This window comes from Carassius carassius, chromosome 4 (genome assembly GCF_963082965.1).
Source record: "Carassius carassius chromosome 4, fCarCar2.1, whole genome shotgun sequence".
In the NCBI taxonomy this organism is placed as follows: Eukaryota; Metazoa; Chordata; class Actinopteri; order Cypriniformes; family Cyprinidae; genus Carassius; species Carassius carassius.
In genome coordinates this window covers 28,757,202-28,783,620 of record NC_081758.1, presented here as the reverse complement: position 1 = coordinate 28,783,620, position 26,419 = coordinate 28,757,202, and the positions used below count along the sequence as shown (strand labels likewise).

The window sequence follows — 26,419 nt, the reverse complement described above, 5'->3', positions numbered from 1 at the left end:
ATACACGCGTTATATTGAAGACTGTAGAAGTTGTTTGCGCTTTTTTCTGTATATAATAACTAAACCGCACTTGTGATTTTATGAATATTTTGCAGCCTTAATTGTTTGTATTTATTATTTGCAGTTATTTTATAGAAATTAAGCCATGCGCAAAAACTTTAAATAAATTGTATCTATGTACCAAAAAATTGGGTGACGTGTTTCCTAAAGGATATAGTCTACTGTAATGTCGTAAAAGTAATTCTTTACGGGGGGAAATAAACGTGAAATCCGGTTTTCATAGTCACATTCTTATTTTGTTGTTTCCATTATAAAAATCCTTGAATGGACCTACATAAATAGAATTTTATAAAATATGTCTGTCTGATCTGTGATTTTTAGTTTCGCTTTTTGTCTCGACTTGACAAATCGTCTTACCCTGTCAATTTAATAAAAAAAATATAAATCGAAGATGGCTGTTTTATCTGAGATTGCTCTACAGAAAACATCCAAACGTTTAAATTTTCAAACGTGTTTGTCAGAAGAAAAGCATTTTTGACGTGTATCCGAACCACGCAACCTCCTAAACATTTGTTTTTAGGAAAAATTATGTTATCTAAATGATATATTAGAATTAATATTAGTTCAAATACACATAAAAGAAACTTAACATTGAAAAAACAGATTGTTTGACAGACGTGAAACTTACTAAACGAACACTAGCCTATAACGCGCAGATTTTCATTTCTTTTTTTCCCCCAGCTGTAAGAATCCTTAAAAAAATCAGTACAATTAAAATAATTGGGGGAAAGGGGAAAGTGAATTGTAGCGTGTGAATCAAATTAATAAGTTTTATAGGCTATGTGATTATTCACTTATGTCCTCTGAAATGACACTGTCTTGGTCTTCTTGACACTCAAGCACAGAAATATGGTTATACTTTAAATTTGTGTCTGATGATTTTTGATCATATGTTTCCACCTCGTGTGTGTATGAAAAAGACGAACATCAAGAATACATTTAAATAGGCTACTGTTTAGTAAAAGTAAGAGAAGAATTGAACATTAAACACCAGGGATGATCGGTGTTCGGAAACTATAAATAACCGGACCCGTTAAAATGGGCTCGAAATAAATATGAATGAATCAACCGCTATACAGAAATAAGACTTTTGACAGGAATAAAAACGTGTATGTATGTATGTATGTCTGTGTTTGTATATATAATATAATATATAGCTATAATTTCCCCTCCTATTTTCTGCTCCTTGTACCTTTTTTTACGTAAATGTTTACTAATCCAAAACTACTATCATGACACATAAAGAAGACGTAAAATCTACATTTAATTATAAAATACAACGTCTCAATATATTTAGACATCCTACATTTCTTATAATAATTATGTGAAGCTATTGTTTTTTTCTCCCTCACGCACGTATGCTAGCTGACACTCTGTGCATGGAATGATTTGTTTTTCCTTTTCCTCCACGTCGTGCATTAGAGGAATCAGGATAGGGAATAGCACTGCTCACTGCTCCATATTTTGGCTTTTAAAGCTGTAAACAATTTTCCTGCCAAACAAGGGATAAACTCAGTTTATCCGTTAAACTCAAGGTCTACCGATTAAGCTCTAAATATCTCACATGAAGCCATCATCGCCACAGTGCACTGCTGCTGACACAAAGCACTTTATTTGAATTCAGTTAAATAACAGGAAACACAAAGAATTTAATCGGAGACGATACATCGAAATGCCTCGTACAAAATGACTAGTCTTAGTATTATAGCTGGTGTAAACTCTTGGAAATCGTGTGCCTTCATGTTGGATTGTAAAAAAAAAAAAAGGGGGGGAAATAAAATTCTCAACTACACAAAATGACCATACAACACAGCGCATAATTAGCTATATTTCATAAACATGATTGTATAACGCCAAGTAAAACATATTTTAAGTCGATATGCTATAAGCTCTCTCAGTATCTAGGTTGCTTATTTGGAGGAATTAAATGATATTTGCAATATTGCTAAGTAGTAAGGTACACAACCACACTTTGGAAAAAAAATTAGAAAGAAAAAAAGGGGAACTAATCAAAGCCTGATTTGCAGTTGATTTCTTTGTTATTGTTGTAACTGTGATTAATGCACGTCTCCTATTAGAGCAAGTCACTAGACAAATAACCAGAAAATAATAATATTTGATTGCAAATGCAACATGATTGCAAATGCAATAAATAAAAAAAATAATAAAATGGAGTAATTTGTGTTGTTGATGAAATATTGCTAAGAAGCTTGGAAGTCTGCAATCCTAAAGCCACCACAATCATATCAGTGATTATTAAAAAAGCCATATCACTACAAAGTTTTTACATTCTGTCCCCCAACACAATCTTGCACATTAGAGCAAACAAGCTTTATAAAATCACAAACCCTGATTGTAGTCGCAATAACAGCAGAGACATTGGGCCAAACAGTAGTTTGTGAATCAAATGCCACTCATTCACCTCTAATGAAACGTGTTGGCTAAGAGAATACAAAATAGGACTTCTTATGCAAGAAAGACTTTTGCTGTAACGTCATTCAGACGCAAGAAAAACAAACTTCTTTATAAAGAGCCATGAAATCTTCTGCATGCAAGAACAAAAATACAGGGAATCAACACACATAACATTATTAGGCAGTGCCATATCTTTAGCATTGAGTTACAAACTGACATACCTCCATGACTTTGGACATAAATCGTATACCTGAGCTGCAGGACTAATCTAAAATTGGGGATTCAAAAACACATCATCAGGTTCATTATTCCTGAGGGAAATTTATTTTGAGAAGTGCTTCCCCTGAAACTCGATATATAAGAAACAGATTGCTTTTAATATCAGTTCTCATTCCTTAATTAATATATGGAAGGAAAAAAGTAACTATCAATGTTGTACTGATTGTACATCATTAGTATTAGAACCATAAATGTTAAAACTGCTAATAAATAAATGTAAAATAATAAACAGCTTCTGTATAAATTAAAATCAGTGCAGGCCATATGCGGAACTTGTGATATTACCTTACAGCCTATTCTAAATAAATGAAGATGTGTTTGATTTGATCTTGCGTTATTCAGTGGTCAATCCTGAACAGTAAACGCTCCGTTGTTAAAGTTCATTTATGGAAACCAGAAGATGAGCCATCAAGCCACTCTTGAGAAACATAGAAGAAAACAATAAAAAAAACGGCTGTCATTACAATCAAAGTCATAATCACAGTGCATATCGACTGATCTGGAGTTATTTCTGAGAAAGTGGATGTCTGTGCTGCAGCTGTTGATGGACTTTTGTCAGTTTGTAACGAAAATGAAATGATTGAGTAACGTGTAATAGTACAACCTCCACCACATCCTAAAAAAAGACACAACTCAAATCTCCATTGCCTTTCAGACTGCTAACAATTCTACTTGCAGGACCATTGTCAGGTGGTCGAGCTTTTGGTCAGGTGCTGGTTTCCTGTTTGAGGCGTTGGCTGCGGGCCTTGTACACCTCAATCAGGAGGTCTTTCACGTACTGGATCTCCCGCTCCACCGATTCTGCCTTGTCTCGTAGCTCACGGTTTTTACCCTCCAGACCATGTAGCTGATCCTCCAATGTGTCCAACTCTGCTCGCTTCCTTTGGCGATACCTGTAAAAAAAGATGAATAAAGAGGAAACTCAGTTTCACTTACAGGTGTGGTCTTTTAAATCCCACAAGCAGCTACTTTGTAATGCCCGCAGGTATTGTAGTCTGAAACATAATACAATTTTTCCTCTCAAGTATTTTTTACTTTCATGACTAATTGTGACTTCAAAACCCTCTAAAATCTAAAATACAAATGACACCACTGATTCTGAAAATACCTGTGAGCTGCAGTCTTGTTCTGGTCTCTCTTCTTCTGTTTGCGTTCGCCATGGTTCACTTCAATTAGTGGCACTTCTAGGTCTGCTTTCACAATGCTTTCAAAGACTCCTCTGGCACAGGGGGACCCCATTTCAGGTCCGTGGCGGTCACCGCTCAGGCAGTCGGGGCTTTGGCCTTCGAGAAAGCCACAGTGGAAGTTATGTTGCCGGAGGATCTCAATGCTCTCCGGCTTCACTGGGTCATTGATGGCCCCAAGGAAGCTGTGGTAGGCCTCTTCTTGGGATGAACTTTGGAGGAAACAGCTTTCGTTGGCCTCGGACTTCCAGGGGATGCTGGCCTTCACATCATTAGCACCATTCTTGACTTCACTCATCATCTCCATCTCTGCACTTCCTCCTATGCCACTTAAATTGACTTCTCTAATGCCGTACATCATAATTTCTTCTTTCTTGTGGGGAATTTGATCAGATCCGCTAAAATTGTACCCACTGCTGCTGCCGGACTTGTTTGTGCCGACGGCCTCTTCCGTGTAGCGGCAGTTCTTCTCCTCTTTGGGTAAAATGGCACTTCTCCTGATCTCCACTGCACTGCCTAGGCAGTAGCCTTTGCCTACCACCCGTTCATCTTCAGCACAGCTGTAGCTCCCACCAGTTGCAACAGCTGAGTTACCTGAGGAATTTCCTTTGGAACTCCAGATGCTACTCTCGTAGCTGTCACCCACCCTCACGCCATCGGAAACTCTCTTGCGGCTGCAGACGCTGCTGTTGGGGCGGCTGCAACTGTAAGGGGCATGTCTAGCAATCTTGGTACGGCCAATGGGACCCCCACAAAAGCTCAGCAAGTCAAGTTCCCCAGTTGCGAGGGTAACAAGTAGAGGGCTGGATTCGGATTGGTTGGAAGTAGAATATGATGCGTAGGGCAACTGGTAGTACGAGGGTGGACCAACTGCCGATGGACTCTTGTCGCATTTGCCCAGTTTCGAGGTTTTTTCTGGGAGTGGGTCAGACAGGAAGTAATCCTCCAGCTGAGCAAGCTCCTCCTGCAGCAGAGAGGTCATGACCTCCAAATCTGAGGGCACCTGGATGTCATGCTGGAGGGGCGAGGGGGGAAGGGATGCATTGGGGGAGGGAGAGGAGTGAGGGGTTGGGAGGTAAGAGGAGAAATCTACTTCTTCCGTCATCCAGTCACTAAGACCATCACCTATGGGGAAAACAGAGGTCAGCATGTTAATCACTGGCCTAGAGATCCAATGTAACACAATTATTTAAACCAAATAAACTATACCAGTAGTATTTTAACAAACCGTTAAAAAAAAATAGAAATCGCATCTCAGTGTGCTTACTAAATCCAAAATGCGAAATGTAGCATTAAACTAGCATGTTATCTACAAATAATATAAAATAGATCCACGTTGGTAGTTTTACTCACTGTTCAAGGAGAACGAAATGTGCTGCAGTGCGGTGCCCACCTGAAACTGGGAAAAATAAAAAACTGTATTCACTGCAACTCACCAATTAAGTGCTGGTTCTCCTCTGGCCCCTCCCCTCTGCGCCCCTCCGATTGGCTCTGGTTAGCCTGTGGGTGAGAGAGAGTGAGGGGGTCTGCCGGGCAGACGAGTAGAGTCTTCCAAATGGGTGCTGACATTGTCATCATCCTTTCGGTTGGTCCTACAATTCAAACGTCTGAGCTTACAGTGCACGATAGTGAAGTTTGAGAGTTGAGCCACAGAAAATAGGGCTTGGTGTGCATTATGAAACCTAAAAAAAAAGAGGGAAAATATGATGAAGGACGATGTGTTTAAACACATTGTCTATGGAGATTTAGGTGTATCTGGTATCGAGATGACACTATCACACCAACTGTAATTCTTCAGTTGCTAAAGTAGGATGAAGGAAAGGAGGGTGGAAAAACTATTATGTCCTAGTTGGTGGGACTTTCCATTATAAACTTATCTTGGCTCTCCTAAAATATCTAAAAATACCTCCAACTGAACATTAATCCATATTTTCAGAGTGTTAACAATTAGCGATGAAGTGCAAACTGAATAAAATAACTAAAACCCTCCCATTTTGCTACAGCATCAGCAAAGACGCACTTGTGATTAGCGAGGGACCAATTTAGAAAACTACCACTCTCCCATCCATCAAAGTCCCTTGTGCCAACTTAGGGGAGTTCTACTGGGATCCAAGAGAACCAGGTAAATGCTCTACTGGTGGGAAATGTATTAGCAGCCTAAATATACAAGACACACTCAAATGTAAAGCCTCTTCGGATCATATTTTGGACCCTGACAATAATAAATCACAATATCAAGGACTTTATCAATATAAAAAAACAATATCAAAACTTTATCATTTTAATATATTTAGCGCTGATTTCTACAAGTTACCTGGTCTACAAGTTACTTTGTCTGTATGATGCAACCTAAGGTGCCTCCAAATGTCCTAATAACCTTTGTGCCTATACTCATTTCCAGTGTTTACAGTCTAAGCTCAGACACTGACAAGCATTTTATACTGACAGAGACTACTTTGAAAAATGGCAAAGAGCAGAAACAAAGCTTTTTTTCTTCTACTTTTCTTCTGCAATCAAGTCATTTCTAGCAGTATGGCAGGTGCAGACTCTGAACTCTGGCACGTGGGTTACACTCTATGACGTAATGCAAAAGCAAAAACAGCAAATCTTCGTGAGAGCTTTACTACACATGCTTTTTAACAAAACGGCAAATTCTAAAAGAGCAATCACCGTCCGCTGCATGCAACATGCAACTGGCAGATATGGATGTCAAAATAGGCAAAATAACAAAAAAAGAAAGAAATAATGACAGAAGAACCTGTGTAGCCTCATCTATTTAATATAGATAATCACTATTTAAAAAGCTGTTAAACAAACAAGTGTCACTTGAAAGTGCATAAAGAATGGAATGTGTGTCAAAATAAATTTAACATGTCAAAATATTCATTAACTATGCCAGATTGATTATTCTGAGATCATTCCTAATGTTACAAAACCTTTGTAGCAAGACTGAAAGAGCTTAAGAGTTTCTGAAACTTTTCTCAATAAGCAAGCCAGTGTGCATAAAACATCGCCTGAAGCACTGTTTTAAGTGACAACACGCTCAACAACACTTAAACAAAAGCAATACACCTAAAAAGTACAAAGCCAAGAGACAAAACAACAAAAGCCTGAACAAAAGAAAAAAAAAGTAATAAGTTGTACTTACTCCATTCTTGCTTAAATGTTTTGGGCTTGGGGTGCGTTGCAAAAGCAAAGCACGGCGTTTCTTTAGGATCGAATTCTCTAGTAAATTAAAAAGCCATGTCTCCTCCGGAGTGTCTAGGACTAAAGTGCTTTTGGTCTTGCTTTGTTGTGATGGAGTTGATGACTGAGAATCGGCTAATTGAGTCAATGCATTAGGTCACCCACACCTAGCAACCAGCTGCGTCACGCGCTCAGCCCCCAGTGCTAGAGATTCCTCCGCCCTATGGATGTAAGTTAGTGGTCCAGATAATTTCACTCTCCGGGCCGGTGTAAACGCCTACAAGAATTAGGACTCACTTTCTCACTTCCGAGAAACACAAAATCCCGCTAGCACGTTCCTTAACTTAAAAATGAGAAAAGAATATGTAAAGAAAGCGGTTGGTCGCGAGAGTTTGAATGATTATCATACAGCTGCAGTATCTGGTAATACATAAAACATTCATATCATAACACGCATAGCATACACTGCTGGTCAAATATGTATTGTTTCACAGGGACTACTTGATTTCTTCTAGCGAGGAAGAACACTTTCTGCTACCCAGGAGATACGTGGCTGTAGTTGCAGGTTAGTTGCATCAGCGCTTCAAGCTGCTAGCAGATTCGCTGGACGGACCGACTCTGTCGTGCAGCGATTGGCTGAAGAGGAGCTGTTGTTTTCTCTCATTGGCTGCCGACAGAGAGACGTTGCTTCCCAGTCGTCCTCGGTTTTCCACTCTCCGTGCACATGTTTCACGTAAACATCCCGAGAGCAAATTCAGAAAGTGGTTAAACTTTCATTTTCGCGGAAGGGCAGTTCATGGAACTTTACAGACAAAACATTGTAACTTTAGTTGTGGCATTTATTATACTCTTAAAACGCTTGCTTAGCGGTTCGGTTGTCTTCTACTAAGCTCTGTAAATATTCTAATTTTATTTTCATTTAGAACATAGGGCTTATTTACACGTTCCCTTCATTAACTGACACTGCAGTTACTCAGAACAGATGTAAAAACGTCTATACTAGTGTGAAATCAACTTTATTTACTTATACTGAATATTCTAATGGAGTGCGTGTAACAGGTGGCGTCTTTAACGTCATTATTTTCATGTCAGCATCAGCATTTCTATAGCTGCCCTTAGAGAAGCGGATGTTAAATTCTGCGATTGAGCAAAACACGACCACTATCTAGCGGGAGAAAGAAAATAGATAGTTTTTTTAACCATTGTTTGTCATATTTTGACTATCCCATCTGAACTTCAGAAGGACCGGCGCTACATTATGCTGAGCTGTTCAAGTCATGCGCGGTCAAAGACAAATAACCCTCAAACTCAGAAGAACAACTCGTTTAATTCCCGTTGATAACGGTTTTTCGAAGAATCGAGCTTTGTTTCCCCCCTCAGCAAATCCTAAAGCTGATTGAAGCAGCCATGTCTTCCTGTTGCTATAGTAATAGCGAACACTGCCCTCTATTTTAGACGTGTTTTCTGGTTGCTGTTGCCATGGGATTTGCAACGAGCTCTCTCGCTCTCTCTTTCGTCCCGTGTTTTTCAGGTTGTCCCCTCTGAATTTAAACGACTTTCACTGAAAAGTTACTTTAGTCTTAAACAAACGTAACTGAAACAAGTGTCTTTGATTGATCGGTTTCATTGAAATGACTTGTTTGCTGTATTGTGTCGGCACGGCCTTCACAGTCTAGACCTCAGAAATGTTGAGGTGCAACAGATAGATTTATTTTATTATGAGACTTAGCTTTTTGGTTTATTGGGGATATGTAATTAAAGGAGGGCAAAACATCTTGCAAAAACAGAAAAAAAGTCAACACAGGGAGAGAAAAGTGTAAGACTGTCAGGTGGAATATTCCACAGCTTTTAGCAGAAGCTAACGTCTTCCTCGAGGAGATTTTGATTGTATTTACACTTAATATCCCTGCGTGAACCAAGATGACATTGCTTTCTCGAGGAGCAGTCAGAGAGCGACGGGATCAAAGAGGGGCTTCTGGAGGTACTGTGATACTGTAATTCCTCTCGTGAGTCGGCTCAGCCACGCAGTTGTAGAAGTGAGGCCTGATGCAATCTTCGTGACCGCAGTCGTAACGTTGAAGAGACTGAGATAATAATGGTTGTTGAAATGTGGGATCTCTCCCAGGAAAGCGCTGACTCTCCCAACTCGCCCTGCCTTAATTGGTCCGTGGGGGCGCCCTGTTTGCGCAAAGCGTGAGAGAAAGTCAGCAGTACTCTCTCTCTCTCTCTCTCTCTCTCTCTCTCTCTCTCTCTCTCTCTGTCTCTCTCTCAGTTCAATTCAAGATACTTTATTGGCATGACAATTGTTACAATGTATTGCCAAAGCATAGTGTTTACAGGTGCATCTCAATAAATTAGAATGTTGTGGGAAAAGTTATTTTATTTCAATAATCCAACTAAAATTGTGAAACTAGTGTATTAAATAAATTCAGTGCACACAGACTGATGTAGTTTAAGTCTTTGGTTCTTTTAATGGTGATGATTTTGCCTCACATTTAACAAAAACCCAACCAATCTTGACAAATTAAAATACTTTTTTTTTCATAAAAAAAAAAAAAAAACTAACAAATTTTTAGTGCATTGTTGGTTTTCCAGAAAGTACAAACCTGATTCCAAAAAAGTAGGGACACTGTAAAAATTGTGAGTAAAAAAGGATTGGAATAATTTACAAATCTCATAAAATAGAATATAGATATTATATATAGATACTTTCAACATATCAAATGTTGAAAGTTAGACATTTTAAAATGTCATGCCACATATTGGCTTATTTTGGATTCCATGAGAGCTACACATTCCCAAAAAGTTGGGACAGGTAGCAAGAGGCCGGAAAAGTTAAATGTACATATAAGGAACAGCTGGAGTACCGATTTGCAACTTATTAGGTCAATTGGCAACATGATTGGGTATAAAAAGAGCCTCTCAGAGGTGCAGTGTCTCTCAGAAGTCAAGATGGGCAGAGGATCACCAATTCCCCCAATGCTGCAGCGAGATATAGTGGAGAAAGGAGTTTCTCTGAGAAAATTGCAAAGAGTTATCATCATATACAGTGCATAAAATCATCCAAAGATTCAGAGAATCTGGAACAATCTCTGTGCGTAAGGGTCAAGGCCGGAAAACCATACCTGATTCCCGTGATCTTCGGGCCCTTAGACAGCACTGCATCACATACAGGAATGCTGCTGTAATGGAAATCAAAACATGGGCTCAGGAATATTTCCAGAAAACATTGTCGGTGAACACAATCCACCGTGCCATTCGCCGTTGCCGGCTAAAACTCTATAGGTCAAAAAAGAAGCCATATCTAAACATGATCCAGAAGCGCAGACATTTTCTATGGGCCAAGGCTCATTTAAAATGGACTGTGGCAAAGTGGAAAACTGTTCTGTGGACAAGGACAACCCAAGTTGTTATCAGCTCTCAGTTCAGAAGCCTGCATCTCTGATGAAATGGAGTTGCATGAGTGCGTGTGGCATGGGCAGCTTATACACATCTGGAAAGGCACCATCAATGCTGAAAGGTTTATCCAAGTTCTAGAAGAACATGTGCTCCCATCCAGACATCGTCTTTCAGGGAAGACCTTGCATTTTTCAACATGACAATGCCAGACCTCATACTGCATCAATTACAACATCATGGCTGTGTAGAAGAAGGAACCGTGTACTGAAATGGCTAGTCTGCAGTCCAGATCTTTCACCCATAGAAAACATTTGGCGCATCATAAAGAGGAAGATGCAACAAAGAAGACCTAAGAGAGTTGTGCAACTAGAAGCCTGTTTTAGACAAGAATGGGACAACATTCCTATTCCTAAACTTGAGCAACTTTTCTCCTCAGTCCCCAGACGTTTGCAGACTGTTATAAAAGAAGAGAGGATGCCACACAGTGGTAAAAAATGGCTTTGTCACAACTTTTTTGAGATGTGTTGATGCCATAAAATTTAAAATCAACTTTTCTCTCTTAAAATGACTCATTTTCAAAGTTTAAACATTTGATATGTCATCTATGTTGTATTCTGAATAAAATATGGAAATTTGAAACTTCCACATCAGTGCATTCTGTTTTTATTCACAATTTGTACAGTGTCCCAACTTTTTTAGAATTGGGTTTGTATGTTCATTTATTGTACATGTACTCAATACTTGACAGGGGCTCCTTTTGCTTTAATTACTGCCTTAATTCGGCGTGGTATGTAGGTGATCAGTTTGTGGCACTGCTGAGGTGGTATGGAAACCCAGGTTTCTTTGGCAGTGGCCTTCAGCTCATCTGCATTTTTTGGTCTATTGTTTCTCATTTTCCTCTTGACAATAACCCATAGATTCTCGATGGGGTTCAGGTCTGGTGAGTTTGCTGGCCAGTCAAGCACACCAACACCATGGTCATTTAACCAACTTTTGGTGCTTTTGGCAGTGTGGGTAGGTGCCAAATCCTGCCAGAAAATGAAATCAGCATCGTCGAAAAGCTGGTAAGCAGAAGGAAGCATGAAGTGCTCCAAAATTTCTTGGTAAACAGGTGCAGTGACTTTGGAAACACCAGCAGATGACATTGCACCGCAATTCACCACAGACTGTGGAAACTTAACACTGGACTTCAAGCAACTTGGGCTATGAGCTTCTCCACCCTTGCTCCAGACTCTAGGACCTTGGTTTCCAAATAAACTTGCTCTCATCTGAAAAGAGGACTTTGGATCACTGGGAAACAGTCCAGTTCTTCTTCTACTTAGCACAGGTAAGATGCCTCTGATGTTGTCTGTGGTTCAGGAGTGGCTTAACAAGAGGAATAAGACAACTGTAGCCAAATTCCTTGACACGTCTGTATGCCTTGATCTCAGCCTCAGTTCATTACTTGTGAAGTTTACTCAAATTCTTGAATCGATTTTGCTTGACAGTTCTCATAAGGCTACGGTTCTCTCATTTGTTGTGCATCTTCCAAATTATTTCCTTCCACTCAACTTTCTGTTAACATGCTTGGATACAGCACTCTGTGAACAGCGAGCTTCTTTGGAAATGAATGTTTGTGGCTTCTTGTGAAGGGTGTCAATGATCGTCTTCTGGACAACTGTCAGATCAGCTGTCTTCCCCATGATTTTGTACCCTATGAACCAAACTGAGAGACCATTTTGAAGACTCAGGAAACCTTTGCAGTTGTTTTGAATTGATTAGCTGATTGGCATGTCATCAAATTACAATATTTTGCGATTGTGATTTGGTGGGTTTTTGTTAAATGTGAGCCAAAATCATCACAATTAAAAGAACCAAAGACTTAAACTACTTCAGTTTGTGTGCATTGAATTTATTTAATACACAGGTTTCACAATTTGAGTTGAATTACTGAAATAAATGAACTTCTCCACAACATTCTAATTTATTGAGATGCACCTGTACATTGAATCTGAAACAGATATGTATTTAAAAAATAAATAAATAAATAATGAAATACAAAAACACATGCATGTGTATATAATTAAAATAGAACAAACCAAAATTTTTTATTCTATGAACAATTTGCCTTTCTAATGTCTTGATAGTTAGGGCAGCTGGTGAGGAAGTGTTGCTCTACACTTGGTCTACACTTCTCCATGGGTACGGGCAGGTGCAGCTCTCTTTGGGCAGCCAGTGCTGTCGATATCTGTCCATCTCTATAGTTAGAGTATGATTGCTCAGTCTGTACCTCATCATTTGTCTTCTTAATTTACAGTCTTTCACTGTACTCAGATAATCTGCAGTTGTGTAATCTCTATTTAGGGTCAAATAACATTCAAGTGTACTTTGTTTTTATGTTGTTTCTGTCCAATAAGTTAGATAATTTTCTTTTTGTGCTTTTATAATTTGGTTGAGCCGAGTTTTGTGGATGAATATTTCAGTGTTCTGTTGCTGGATGTTGTTAGTTATGTTAGTTTGTTTTTGCAGCTTCAGGACCATCTGAATCGGGTCTTTTTTTCGTGGTTCACTTCATGGATTTGAAGGGCCTTAAAATGGTAAGAGTTGGGGTCACTAATTTTTAGGTGTTTCTAAAATTTGATGGCTCTTTTCTCAATGTGTATTAGTAAAGGGTATTGGCCTAATTCTGCCTTGAATGTGTTGTTCGTAGTGTTCCTCTGTACTCTGAGTATTCTCTCTCTCTCTCTCTCTCTCTCTCTCTCTGCACCTCAGCCACAGACTGCTCCAGTGATATTGGGCCATCATACTTGAGTTTCTGTTTGTATTGGGATTTTTCCACCTTAAATAGCTGATGTTGCAAATAGAGATGTAGGTCCAGGCCATTGTGTTAATTAATCACAGCTTTAAAAACGCTGCTTGTAGTGATAAATCTGTTCCCTTCCAGAAATCCAGCTGTCCATATGTGGAACTATTAAAATAAGCTCATTCAAACAAACAGTTTTAGAATGCATATTCCTAAATCGATAAACACTATTAAAAGCAAATCTAATGATTTGATGTTTATTTCTTTCATTTAGCCTGCTTTGTTTTGGCTTTTTTTAAAACCTTCTCCAGCATTCTGTATGTTGGTCGGAAAATAAGTAAGGAGTGGGTGAGAGAGCAAACGCACCATGCCAAGTTCATGTATAGCACACATTAGTAACAGTTACATCACAATTTCATCACCATCTCCTTCTGAATTCATTGTTGTCTTTTATTTTCTTTCCTCTGCACGAGCGATCAAATCGTTTCAAGTTTCGATTACTTGCGGTAACTTACATATAACATCCAACATGAATCATCTAGTAGATATCTCAGCAAAATTATTCTTATTTCCCACCGTGTCGTGGGAATAGGGATAACGTTTCAACAGGTTTCAAGAGGGTTGACGACCCCTCCCCCCAAAACATACCCTGTTTAGAATAACAAGCTTGCAAGATAAAGATAATGTGACTAAAAACCTGTGTTGCATTGGGTGAACTAAACGCAATAATTTCACTGACTGTTCCTTCGGGGGCGCGAGGCAGCGTTAAAGTTGTTTGATTTTGAGAAAGTGCATTTGTCTCGCGCTTCCCGCGGGACGCCGCTGTGTCTGGGGTGCGTCTCTCATCTCAAACAAAAACACGAGCCATTAAAGGACAAACTCAAGTATTTGAGTTTCCCCCATTCCCTATCCCCTCCACCCTTGGTGTATTCTTAATTTTTCTGAATGGATTTTATTTAAATTAATGTGAATTTGCATTTGTAATCACCGAAAGCTCCAGTGTGTGCGAGCTTCTGTGTGAAGAGGATGCTCGCGGTTCTCATGGCTGGATTAGGTCGGCCGATCACGGCTTCAAAGGTGTGGAGGGCTCTCGATTCCCGAGTGGCTCCCCTCAAATGTCTCCGAGTTGATCTTCACCACCGTCTCTACAGTTGATCATGTCAGCTCAGTCCCTAGTGATTTTAAGGCACAAACCTTCCCCTTTTGCTTTGATATGTGAGACTTCTACTGCTCTTTGAAACTCAGAGACTTATAGGTTTAATTAGCGTCTTTGTTGTTTGTTTACACGTTACATTTTGTAATTAAATGTGTTGTTAAAAAATAGCGTGCCGTTCTTTGCATATATTATCTTTATTAGGTAGGTTCCTTTTGCTTTTATGTTGCTTAATTTTAAAATGAGATGAATTTGCATCAAGTGATAAATTAATTGCTGGCGGAGACAGATGGCATCATTATAACGCTGAAGACATTTGTAGTTGCATTTAACTGTTATGGTAATTAATGGGTGCGAGGCAGAGAAGAAAACAAGCTCAGGGCCCCAGAGCCTCAGCAGAACAGAGCGGAACGCAGATCCAGTCCTCGCATCTGGAGCATGAAAACACGCACTGGAGCGGTGAGACGTGACGAGTGGCGCCCTCTACCGGACAGACGGGGAAAACCAACCGCTTGACGAGCGCGAGTTCAGTTTATCTCCAGACATAATTCCTCAAACGGAGAAATGCAAAAAGAGTTTTAAACTTAAATGGTTTCTTTGTCAAAGTTCAAAAAAAGTCACTTGTTTTCCATCTTTAAACTTTGTTTATGCTGTGGGACTGTCTTGGGAAATTCCCTGTCCATAGATACAGTTGTATCTGATGCCTGTTTAAGTGTTTTCTGCGGTTACAGCGATGAGTCATTTGCAACTGAACCCTCACATTACTGACAGTACATGCATGTGGGAATGCGGAACTGACCTCCTGCTGTAAAAAAATTTTTTGTCAGTTAGGCAAATATGGCACTGGCTATGGCACACTGGCTATGGCCTAATGGTTTGTGCAATGTGAGTGATATCATAATTTTAGGTACAAGATATAGTGAGAGGATCTTATTTTGTGAATCATTTAAATGCATCGATCACGGTGGTTATACCAATACGATTATATAACCTTTTGAGCTCAAAATGTTGATGAATTATCCAAACCATTTTTTTTAAATGAAATGAAAAAAAATAATAATTTAGTTACATCTGCTTGGAACAAAAATTAACAAAATAAAACCACACTGAGATAAATTCAGCTTTGAGTCAATTTAGTTCAGTACAATTTGATAATTACAATATTTGTCCTAAACCAATATTTTTCTTTTTTTTTCTTTTTTGTATGTTATCTTTTCCCTTTTGCATTTTCATTATTGTTTTGTAAAAGTTGTTTACATTTTGTCCTACTACTTGCATTCAATGAGCTTGGAAAAAATGGTGGAAATGGCCAAACATTTTGCAGTCAAGACTTTAGAGTTTGTGTCTATGCAAAAATGTACTTTTATAAATAATCAGTACTTGAAAAATATTAATTGGAGTAAAAGGTGTGACAGCTTGCTCTGATTTCCTCTGTATGAGCAAAAGAAAACCATAACTTTTGTAAGACTTTTTTATTTGCCTCAGAGTAAATGCTTCTTGTTTCTGTCAAATGAAAAAAGCTCATATTTAGAAATACATTATTACTGTTATAACACTGAATTATCAAAAGTTCACACTGTTCTTCTTATTAACTTAGAGGATGTTCAAGAGGATATCAATAATCTGAATAGCACAATACACAAAATATCGGATTATAAATCATAATGGCACATTTTAAAACCCTGAAATAAAATTTGGGCAAGTCAGAGTACACATATCAACACGGGTGAAGCTTTGGCAAGACTAAACCTGTCGGTACAAAAGTACCAAGATCTTGAAAACAAAAATATTTACTGCAATGGTCCCTCGCCAAATAATCTTGTATGATAAAGTTACAAATCAGGAAACAGGCATACAGTTTTTAGCTACACATCTGAGCACCTGAGCCATTTGTTTAATAATCTTTGCAGCAAAAACATTATATATATATATACGACACAAACAACACATTAATTGCAGTAAATATCTTTCATAGCATTACAAAATGTGAATGCTGCATTTCCACCTAAAAGGAGATTATGACTGCTATCACATGCTATTAAATTTAATCTCATTGTAACCATGTAACTGCACCTAAATAACTGAAAGTAAAGATAATTGTTGCTAATACACTGATACATCTGAAGATTGGCACCATGAAACTATACTTTTATATACAGTATATATATATATACCTGTATATATATATACTGTATATAAAAGTACTGAGCATATGATTGATTTGAAATGCCAATGCTGTAAGCCCTGTCACTGTCTCCTGTCTTTATTACAATGGTACAGAGACAAACATTATCGCTTCCACTCTTTCCATCTATATATAATATATATATTTTTCAATTCTCTTTTTAGTGACATAAAATCTGACCAACAGTTGCACAATAATACATCGTCATCAAGCCAGCCTGCATCCAGTTCTTCTCTAGTCGCGATGACAAAGAAATCAGTCAGCGCTGGCTGAAGTTTTTTAGACATCATTTTGCATAATGTTCCACGTCTTGTTAAATGAGTCCTGTCCGCTCTCAGATCACGGCAGGCAGAATGGCATCCACTCTCCCTCAGGTCATAAACTGCGTGTAGCCCTCGGCACCTGTTACTATGACGTCCATCCAAATACGCATGGCCTCTGGGGATGGTGCCACCATGAAATAAAGTCGATCATGAGTCTTCACACAGAAGGTTAGCGAAGGATTCGGACTCTGTAAGAACAGAAAAAAAGACAAAGTGTGCGTTAAAGTGTGAGGAGACGGAGAACAGCAGGGCAGGCGATAAAAGGCATGTCGCTGAAGTGAAAAAGGAAAGCATGACGAAATGTACATGAACATGAAGCCACCTCTGATCTCTTTTGCCTTCTGCTGTAAGAAATTGTCTTTATAAAAAGACGGACGCTGTTAAACTTTCACTGTGTGCTCACTAAAGTTGGTGCTGTAGTGTGAGTGGGATGGAGCTTGATTTGTTGACGCTGACAGTAAACAGTTGTTGAGAAAAGCACAACATCGGTTCACTCATTACCTTAGTTCCACTGCGCAGGTGATCGTAATACACCTCTTCTATGGCTTGGAAGTAGATGACACCTTTCAGTTTGGTCTCGTGTTTATCTGAGGAATAAAAACCATGAGGAAAAGTAAGGAAAATTCTGTTAATAGAATTTTTGGAGAAAAAAAAAGAAAAAAGCTTTATTATTAGGCAGAGATTGCATTTGCCAGTTTCCATTTGGAGTTTATTTGCATTACACACATTTGTTTTACATTTCAGTAATAGCTTTTTAAAAAAATATTTGAAATATCTTTTATTCTGAGATACTGGAATAAAAAAAAGGAAAACATTTTAAAAAGCTTTTCCGCAGGGATTGAGCTAGCATAGAGTTGAAGTGAATTCTAGTGCACAGAGCGATTCACCTAAAAGCATTGTCTGTCTCAATTTAACACCATCTGCCACCCACTGAAGCTTCTCTGACAGACTTCCTTTTTCAAAACTTAGCGCAAATTAACACCTCTCTTCAGACTGATTCTATCATGCAGATGATTTGAAACCACTGTGTTGTCAGCCTCCAGTGAGCCCCCTCACAACTGCCGACACAGAAGATTAATTACTTTCCCCTTTGAACAGTTTCTTTTTGGGGGCTCGCCACTATTTGTTACACAAATCTGCTTAGTAATGGGATAAATTGTTTTTGTTTTATGTTTTTGTAGAGTTGTAAGTGCAGTATTGTTACTCAGAACTGAGCCAGGGGTAAATCTACACCCCATCCCTCACAAACGCTGGGCAAGAGAAAGCATTGCCATTTATTTCATCATCTTCATCATCACCACCATCATCATCACTACTAACATGGGGAGTGAGGGAGTGAAAAGGCTTACACACATGAGCAAAGCCTATGTGTGAGAAAGAGAACATCTGAAAGAAAGACAGGATCATCGGAAATCGAGCGAACTGAGATGAAACATTTCACAAGAACTTGCCATAGGATTGCTTTTAGTTTGTTTGTTTGTTTAACCGTCTTATTTCATCTCTTTTTCTTTTTTCACCATACATATTATATATATTTTGAATTATACTAAGCAAAAGCAGAAAATGTATATAGTGCATTAAATCCAATACACTATCAATTTGTCAGAAAAATACATTTGTTTTATAATTACACAGAAAAAAAAAAAGCTGCATTGAATAAAAAAAAATGCATTACACACTTAAAGAAAATCCCCCGCAAAAAGTAAAAAAAACTACCCAAAAAAATTCATTACAACTATTTGTTAATTTAATCATGAATAAATATAAAAATGATCTTACCTATGTAATAAGAGAAGGTCCTTTTAAGTCGATCAAAGACAAACCAGCGTTTTTTCCAGGATTTGATCTTGCCGCCCATCTTCACAAGATGGCCCTTGCACATTTTCTCTGTAACAATGACATATGCACATGTGTCCACGCAGTGGCCTGATGACTCCACATGAGAACGCAGGTCAAACTCCTCTTTTCGAATAGGCAGATAGCGCGTCATTGGCCGAGCCTGAGGAGGGCAGCGCTCAGATTAGCTACTGTCTCAAATATTTCCATAAAATCGACTTGTTCAGGTACACATAAAAACAATTTATTTGTTGGAAATATTACATGATCATTTTGATGCTGTGATTACATTTAAGAAGAGAAAATGTGACCCAATAAAAATCGCAGTTCATACAGCAGTGAAAAATCACAGGTTGATTCCATTGTTTCGGTTATGTCATCTGTGTTTAAAACATTGGTGTCCTACTGCCCTGCCCTTCCTTGCCTCTGTCTCACACCCCTCCTCTTCCTCCAATCTTATCTTCTTTCTGCTGTCTTCCTCTCACCATCTGCCTGCATGTCTCCTCTCATCCACCTGCTGTGCAGAGCTGCTCCCGTCTGGCCCAGTCAAGCTGAGCCAGTGAGCTCATGAAGACTTTTAAAGAGCAACTCAAAACACTGGCTGACCTCGGAGCAGCACACTGCTGCGTTCAGAGTTGTACGCAGACAGTGAGACTGTGTGTGTGTTAACATGGTGTTACATTTTATATACACATTATATTATGCTAAATATTTCAGTTAATGTTTATACAACTAGTTAGAAATGTAATAAACTAAAGGGGTCCTCTCTATTTTTCGGGTTTCTGCAGGTTGTTTATACCACACTGATTTTGATTTGACAGAAAGGTAAATACTTTAATAAATACTACTGCTTCCCTGCTTTTTTTTTTTTATAATAATAAAATGCCACACTACTTATGCCAACATTTCTTTTCATGAAGCCTTTTAAGGAATTTTTTTTTTGCTGGACAGTTACACATAGACTCATTTTAAAAAATAAATTATATTAAATAATAGCGTAAGTTAAATAATATAAAAACATAAATATAATAAAAACAATAAAATATTTATAAGAGGTGTATTCAAGTAATTTCTTAGTTTGAATTATATTTTTGATGTATTTATGAATAACCTTAGCATCACATCACTGACCCAAATATACATTCATTCACATACACATACGAATGTACATGAACTACTGCTCAATCAACCATTATGATTATTAATATTTATTAATGACTTATTAATGCAAGCCTTATGCACTGGCCCTTGTACCTCAATGGAAAATGTGAGGATTTTATGTCTACCTAAAAAAGACTGGGCAACTATCTGTACTGCTGATCTGAGAGCAGTTTATTGAGGTGTTCAGCAGAGTACTGACCTGGGAACACTGTTTCTCTCTCAGCTTGACCTCTTCCTCCACAAGTCTCTGCCTGTGCGCAGTCTCATCTTGCAGCCTCCTCTCCATCTCCTCTCGCCGCCTTCTCTCAGCCTCCAGCAGCTGCTTTCGTGCCTGGACTTCCCTCTCCTTACAAAAAAATAACAGACAGACAGATTACGACACAGAGGGGCTTCAAATCTACTGTGAGAAGATTTAATAGGTTATAGGGGGGAAAAATGCATACAAATACATGAAACACCCAGCGCGGAAAGACTGGGGATGCATGAAAAATAATTCAGGAAGACATTGTCTAAGTGAGTATTACTGTCGGAGAGCTTGTTAAGAACCAGCCTTTCATGTCTATCACTCTTTGTAGGTAAGAAACAATCTTTAATGTAGTAATGCCAAAGGGACCATGGGCTTCCTTTTTAAATTCATTTATATGAGAGACCAGGAGATATTTAACAGACAATTAAAGATTAATGGTACTCACTCGGCTCTCCACCAGTCTGGCTTTCTCCTGCTGGGCCTCCTTCAGCATCTTTTCCATCTCCTCCAGCCTCAGTCCTGTCAGCCCATTGCTGCTAAGGGAGAAACGGATTCTGATACTGTTGCTGTGGTGCTTTCATTGGCTGAAGACATGCTCACTCTAGACAGATTATTTCTGCCTTCAATTATCCAGTATACATACACTGAAAATGTATTATTGAATTATAATAATAAACAAATATATATAATTGTTAAACATTATATATGCTACCATTTAGAAGGTAGTGGTTATTAAATATTTTATGTTTAAAAAAAATTATCTTGTGCTCTGCAATTACAAGATTGCATTTATTTGATTAAATATACACTAAAACAGTACTTTTGTGTATTAGTATAATAACTGAAAAGTGTTTAGTATTCTTTTTTAACAGAATTGTGTATTTAATGTAGCCCAGTTTGTTTGGTTAAAACTGCAGAAATCATTTATACATATATTTGCATTTGGTCAAATGTCTAAATATGACTTTTTAAAATCTACACCTTGATCAGTAGCAAGATGCTAAAAATACTTTGCTTTTACTTACTTATTTTATCTTGTTGATGTCTTATCTTGTCTAAGCCATAGGCAACCAAGTTTTTGCCACTGGTAAAAATGAATAAATAATAAAAATCATGTGTATCATGCTCCTTCCTGCAGGGTCTGGAGTATGTGATGTTTTCTGTTTCACTTTTAACTGAGGACCTAAATGCTTTTTCGATGGGGCTCCTTTACCAGCTCTAAGCAAAATGTTGATTGAGGGCGAGGAGGTGCTGTAGGAGTTTAAAACTGCTGAAACATCTAACTGAAATGTAAGAATTTGTGGTCAAAGATTCTTGTCCAGACTATCAATGCTGAAGAGTAGGCCAAAACACTGACAGCATCTGACAAAACACCTGAAGCCTCGCTGGCTCAAAGGAGTGCATACTTTAAAATGACATTCTGTGCTCGTTCTGCCTCGGGACAAGACCAAACTTTGAAGACGAGAAGAATAGCATGTCTATTTGTATTGATGTATGTGTTGTCAAGGAAACAACTCAGGGACTATTCTGGGAAAGGCTTAAAAAAAAAAAAAACATTTACGGGGAAATTGGGCAGCGTGACCCATTGTCAGGAGAATGGAAGCAGAACGAAAGGTTCCCTTGACAACTGTGCCTCACCTTTCAGGTGAACAGGCGAAGTTGTTGCCGGTAGATACGCTGGTCTCCATGCTGTCAGAGCTCTCTAAACTCAGGGTGTCATACGTTGACTCTCCAGCTGGGGGTGCGTGGTGGTGCAGAATGGAGTAGTGTACCATAGGAGAACCTGAAGGTGGGAAATGGGAGTGAGAGTCCTGTGGTGCCCCCCAGTTACTCTGTTTAGGATCTGTAGGGCTGATTCTGGAATCATCACATGTATAGAGCCCTAGAAAAATATATCCAGAGAAGATCATGGTGCTGCAACTTGAATTACTCAACACACATTGATTACAAACTAAAAATAATAAGTGATGGGCAACCTCTGCCCTGTTGATCCGATTGTCTCTTGGAGTCTAAGTCCAAATAAGCAGGAGACAGATCTGGGAGACTCTGAAGATGTAAAAGAAAACATAAATAAAAAAGTGTCGCATTTGAAAACATTTACACAGTTATAATGGAGCAACAGTGGCCTTTTATTTTTTTCATTTTCATCATCATCTATCTATCTATCTATCTATCTATCTATCTATCTATCTATCTATCTATCTATCTATCTATCTATCTATCTATCTATCTATCTATCTAATTCAACTTCTATTTCTTTCTCTCTCTCATTAAATCTGCTGATTACACAATCTTTTATCTTGGTGTTTTGTCCAGTTTTTAAAAACTGTAAGGTCTACAATGTTATTCACCTCATTGCTAGTTGGACTGGTTCATTGCTAATATCTCTTTTTAATCAGGGATTTATTCTTTTCTAAGGGAAAAAAACTTCTGATTTTGCTCTCTATACTTCAGCCCTGCAAAAGTTGTATTCAAAAATGCAGACTGTATATTGTGGCCTTTTCACAACAAAAAAAGAGAGTTTTTGACAGTCAGAGGTTATGGTCTAACTGTCTTACTTTGGTGGGTGTGTTTCTGCCTGATGCAGTCATGCTGGAAGGCGGGGGTGTACAGGTGCCATTGGTCTGTCCCAGTTCACCGTCCCGCTTATAGATCTGACAAACAAAACATCTCAGTGTTATTAATCCCTCATTTATTCATACTATCCATCCAAATTGACAACTATGGCAATTTGCCCCCACAGTAAGAAAGAAGACCACACCAAAGCACCCAAAACCAGCAACAAAGACCGAACCTCAAGTGCATTACGTAAAAGTACTGCTTTTCATGTCATTTTATATATAAAAAAGTGGATTTTTTTTTCAAAACACAACATACACTAAGGACAGATAAAAGATTAAGGATGCAAGCAGAAGAGAAAACAGACAAATGATGAGAGTTTACCTGCATAGGTTTGCGTGAGGAGATACACTTAGCTGGCAGAGGGGGAGGAGAGGCATGACTGGGGTCCCCAGCTGCCATAATTTCCTGGTACCAGCGCTCTGAATCTAACCTGGGGATCGAAGGCCTAATCCATGCAGGCTGGGTCTGAAGTGCAGTCCAGGTAAAGGCAGGATGGATGAGAAAAAGAGAGGGAAAATACAGCAAGGAAATATTAGATACATGCATAGAAATATGGAGTGGTATTTAGATCAGAAAATTAAAAGTAGATCTCATAAAACCACAAAACTAAAAAGCCTGGACTCCCACATTATTCAAATATTCAAAAAGAACAAGCCAGATCGACACAAGCTATGTTCAATAAAATTATGAACACCTCGACAACAGGAAGTACACACCTCAACAGGAAGTGACTGCGAGGAGCCACACTGGGATGTGTGGCTGGAGTGGACAGGGTCAGCGACAATAGCTTGGAATGACTGGACTGAAGATGTGGGGGAGGGGTCAACTTTGGGCATCCCGAATAGCTGGTTTAACTGACTGACTGTCACATACTCCTTTGTACAATCAAACCATCACACACAAACAAAAAATGTAATGAGGGCATTTTAGGTATAGAAAAGCATAAAGCTGGCATAGCAAAGGCTGATACAACAACAACAAAGACAGCTGGAAAGAGAGTTGGGAAGATATGAAAAACAACAGTTTCAAGAGAAGTTATTCTGACAGCATCGGAAAAAGAAAAGCCACAAACTAGGAATAAATGGCATTGGAAAGAAAACGGGAGGTGGTGAGGCAAGGAAAAAGATTCTGTCATGGATGAAAGCGTGAGTGGAGGAGTCATACCTCACGAGGTGTGTCTGATGTTACAGCCAGCGGTAGACAAAGAGCGTTAGAGAAGGCAGTCTGGGCGGGGATACATCCGTTCCCATACATCTTATAGACATCTGAGAGTTTGAGGTACTCCTGAGCACACACATTCATCCATCCACACACACATCCACAAATGACATCAGTTCATATCTCAAACGACACATGAAAAACTGTACCAGAAATCTTCATGCATCTACTGGAAAAAGTATGCTTACTCCCAACACATCAAAACATGCCACGCATTTCAAAAAAATATCCAATGTACACACATGCAGCATGTGCCATGTCCACCATAGCCCAGGCAGTAACTGTTTGTAACACTGCAACTGTGGCCAGTACAACTGATGAATGCTCAAAAAGACTCAAATAATATATGCAAACTACAGTGACCACCCATTTGTCTATTTACACTACCATTCAAAAGTTTGGGGTCAGTTAAGAATTTTTTTCAGTGAGAATGCATTAAACTGGTTCAATGTGGAATTACTACAAAAATGTCTATTTATATCTCAATATAAATGCTGTTTTTTCTTTTTTTTTTTACAACTTTTTGCAACATCGATAATAATAAGAATTTTTTCTTGAGCACCAAATGAGCACATTAGAATGATTTCTGAAAGATCATGTGACACTAAAGACTGGTGAAAGCCAGTTATTTTGAACTATCATAATATGTCACAATATTATTGGTTTACTATATATTTGATCAAATAATTGCAGGACCTTGGTGAGCATAGAAGAATTCTTTCCAAATCATTCAAATATACAAATAAATACTACATATCAGTACATACTAATTATTCAAGTTTATTTGTATTTTTTTTTTTTTTACGATAAAAATTATACACAGCAGTTGGGTTGGGAACCAAGAAGTGATTCTTATTTAAGGCTGTTTCAATATATATATATATATATATAAAAACTTTCATTATGTTTCACTAATGGGTTTTACACATGCATGTGGGTGGAATATATTTTCAGTAATACTTATTCAAAGATGCCACAACACTACTACTTATCTGAAAGTCTAGATAAAGACCAAAACTAGACATTGTGTCAGAAGTATTACACAAAAATAAATGAATTAAATTTAGTTTAGTACTATTGCTGGTATTATCGAAACCATCTTATCATTTGGTAATGAAATAGCATTTCTTTTAGCGCTAACAACAACAAAATCGTTAGTGGGACCATTAAGGAACCATAATCATTAAATTCATTACAGTTCCCATCCCTACTCATCAGCCACACAGAAACATGTTCCTTAAGAAGAGTGAAATGCCTGAACTGCACAAGTTTGAATGACATAATGGTTTTGTTAGTTTTTAGATCCCTCACAGTTGTCCTGGGGTCATGCTTTTACCTCCTGTGGCCTGTTAGAATATATCTGAGGGGTGGATCTTTGACAACAAGTCGAGGGGAGCAGAGAATTTTGGGTAGGGAGTTCATCTAAAAGGTCAGGTTCACTGATGTAAAGCACTTCCTGTTTTGAATATAAAGACCGAAGTCAGAGACACCACTGCACAGAGTGTTGCACAAACCATGCCAAAGAACATTTTTATAACATTATTTGTCTTATAAAACTTCAAATTCCCTCTAAATATTTTATGGCTGATCAAAGAGGCATCAACATGAAGCTTATCGCCGATGGCGATAACCCAGAAAAAACGTGCTCATTACTGCTAAGCGGGAGTTGAGTGTTTCCCCATGGACACCACCATCAGGATGTACACAACGATACGTTCAAACCAATGCACTTAATACTGAGAAACAGAACAAATATCTTGTGAATTATAATGATTTTATGAGTTTAGATCACAAGGCATCTGTATACAGCCTGTTCACCAGCTTAGAGTAAAAAAGTAGTTTGCTTGCCAACTAAAAACAGGCCAGTTACCCATTTGGATGTTGAATGTTCTTACCTCCTTCATGCTGGCAGGCTTGGAGAAAGTCTTACCACCAGTCAGGCTCTGGTATCTCTTCTCCAAGATGGACAGTCTCTCCTTTTCCTTAAAGAGAAAAATTATACAGGGTCAAATTCACCATTAAAGGAATATTCAAGGTTCAATCATTTTTAAAATAGTTTTTAGTGTTACGGTTTTTATGGGGTTACATTGTCATGCTAATGAAGTTTTAAAATTAGATACGACACCATTGAATCGACACCAAACTAAATGGAGCTGAAGGACACTATTGACATAGCTGCTTTACAGCTAAAATTGAAGTTGTATCATGGTGTCTTTTGCTAAATTAACACTGTTATACAAAAAAGTAACCAATTTTTTCACACTAAAATGGCATAAACATTTTGTTGCAATATGATATTGATAAGACTAGTGAAAGTCACAGTGTAATGGAAAAAGTAACAAATCTTTTATTCCATAAAATCCATTTCT

The 26,419-nt window shown here is 38.3% G+C and overlaps 2 protein-coding genes across 9 annotated transcripts in view; both read right to left on the bottom strand.

The window, feature by feature from the left end:
- Positions 1-2,565: 2,565 nt before the first annotated feature.
- LOC132139696 (uncharacterized) lies at positions 2,566-7,850 on the bottom strand. Its single transcript, XM_059548250.1, has 4 exons — positions 7,087-7,850; positions 5,375-5,620; positions 3,863-5,063; positions 2,566-3,647 (listed from the first exon to the last, which is right to left on the bottom strand). The coding sequence occupies exons 2-4, from the start codon at positions 5,514-5,516 to the stop codon at positions 3,461-3,463; spliced, it is 1,530 nt and encodes a 509-aa protein (XP_059404233.1). The 5' UTR covers positions 5,517-5,620; positions 7,087-7,850; the 3' UTR covers positions 2,566-3,460.
- Positions 7,851-16,629: 8,779 nt separating this feature from the next.
- The window catches only part of LOC132139694 (pleckstrin homology-like domain family B member 1), a 39,621-nt gene continuing 29,831 nt past the window's right edge, over positions 16,630-26,419 (bottom strand). For 4 of the 8 annotated variants that reach the window (XM_059548242.1, XM_059548244.1, XM_059548246.1 and 1 more), the window contains 12 exons: positions 25,946-26,032; positions 25,387-25,506; positions 23,997-24,116; positions 23,549-23,707; positions 23,154-23,297; positions 22,187-22,256; positions 21,849-22,092; positions 20,656-20,746; positions 20,163-20,309; positions 18,746-18,965; positions 17,468-17,553; positions 16,630-17,154 (listed from right to left, as the gene is read on the bottom strand). In XM_059548242.1, coding sequence (XP_059404225.1) covers positions 17,014-17,154; positions 17,468-17,553; positions 18,746-18,965; positions 20,163-20,309; positions 20,656-20,746; positions 21,849-22,092; positions 22,187-22,256; positions 23,154-23,297; positions 23,549-23,707; positions 23,997-24,116; positions 25,387-25,506; positions 25,946-26,032 — 1,629 coding nt within the window. In that variant the 3' untranslated portion in view covers positions 16,630-17,013. The remainder of the gene's footprint in view (positions 17,155-17,467; positions 17,554-18,745; positions 18,966-20,162; positions 20,310-20,655; positions 20,747-21,848; positions 22,093-22,186; positions 22,257-23,153; positions 23,298-23,548; positions 23,708-23,996; positions 24,117-25,386; positions 25,507-25,945; positions 26,033-26,419) is intronic. The other 4 variants (XM_059548243.1, XM_059548247.1, XM_059548245.1 and 1 more) reach the window with 4 other exon arrangements.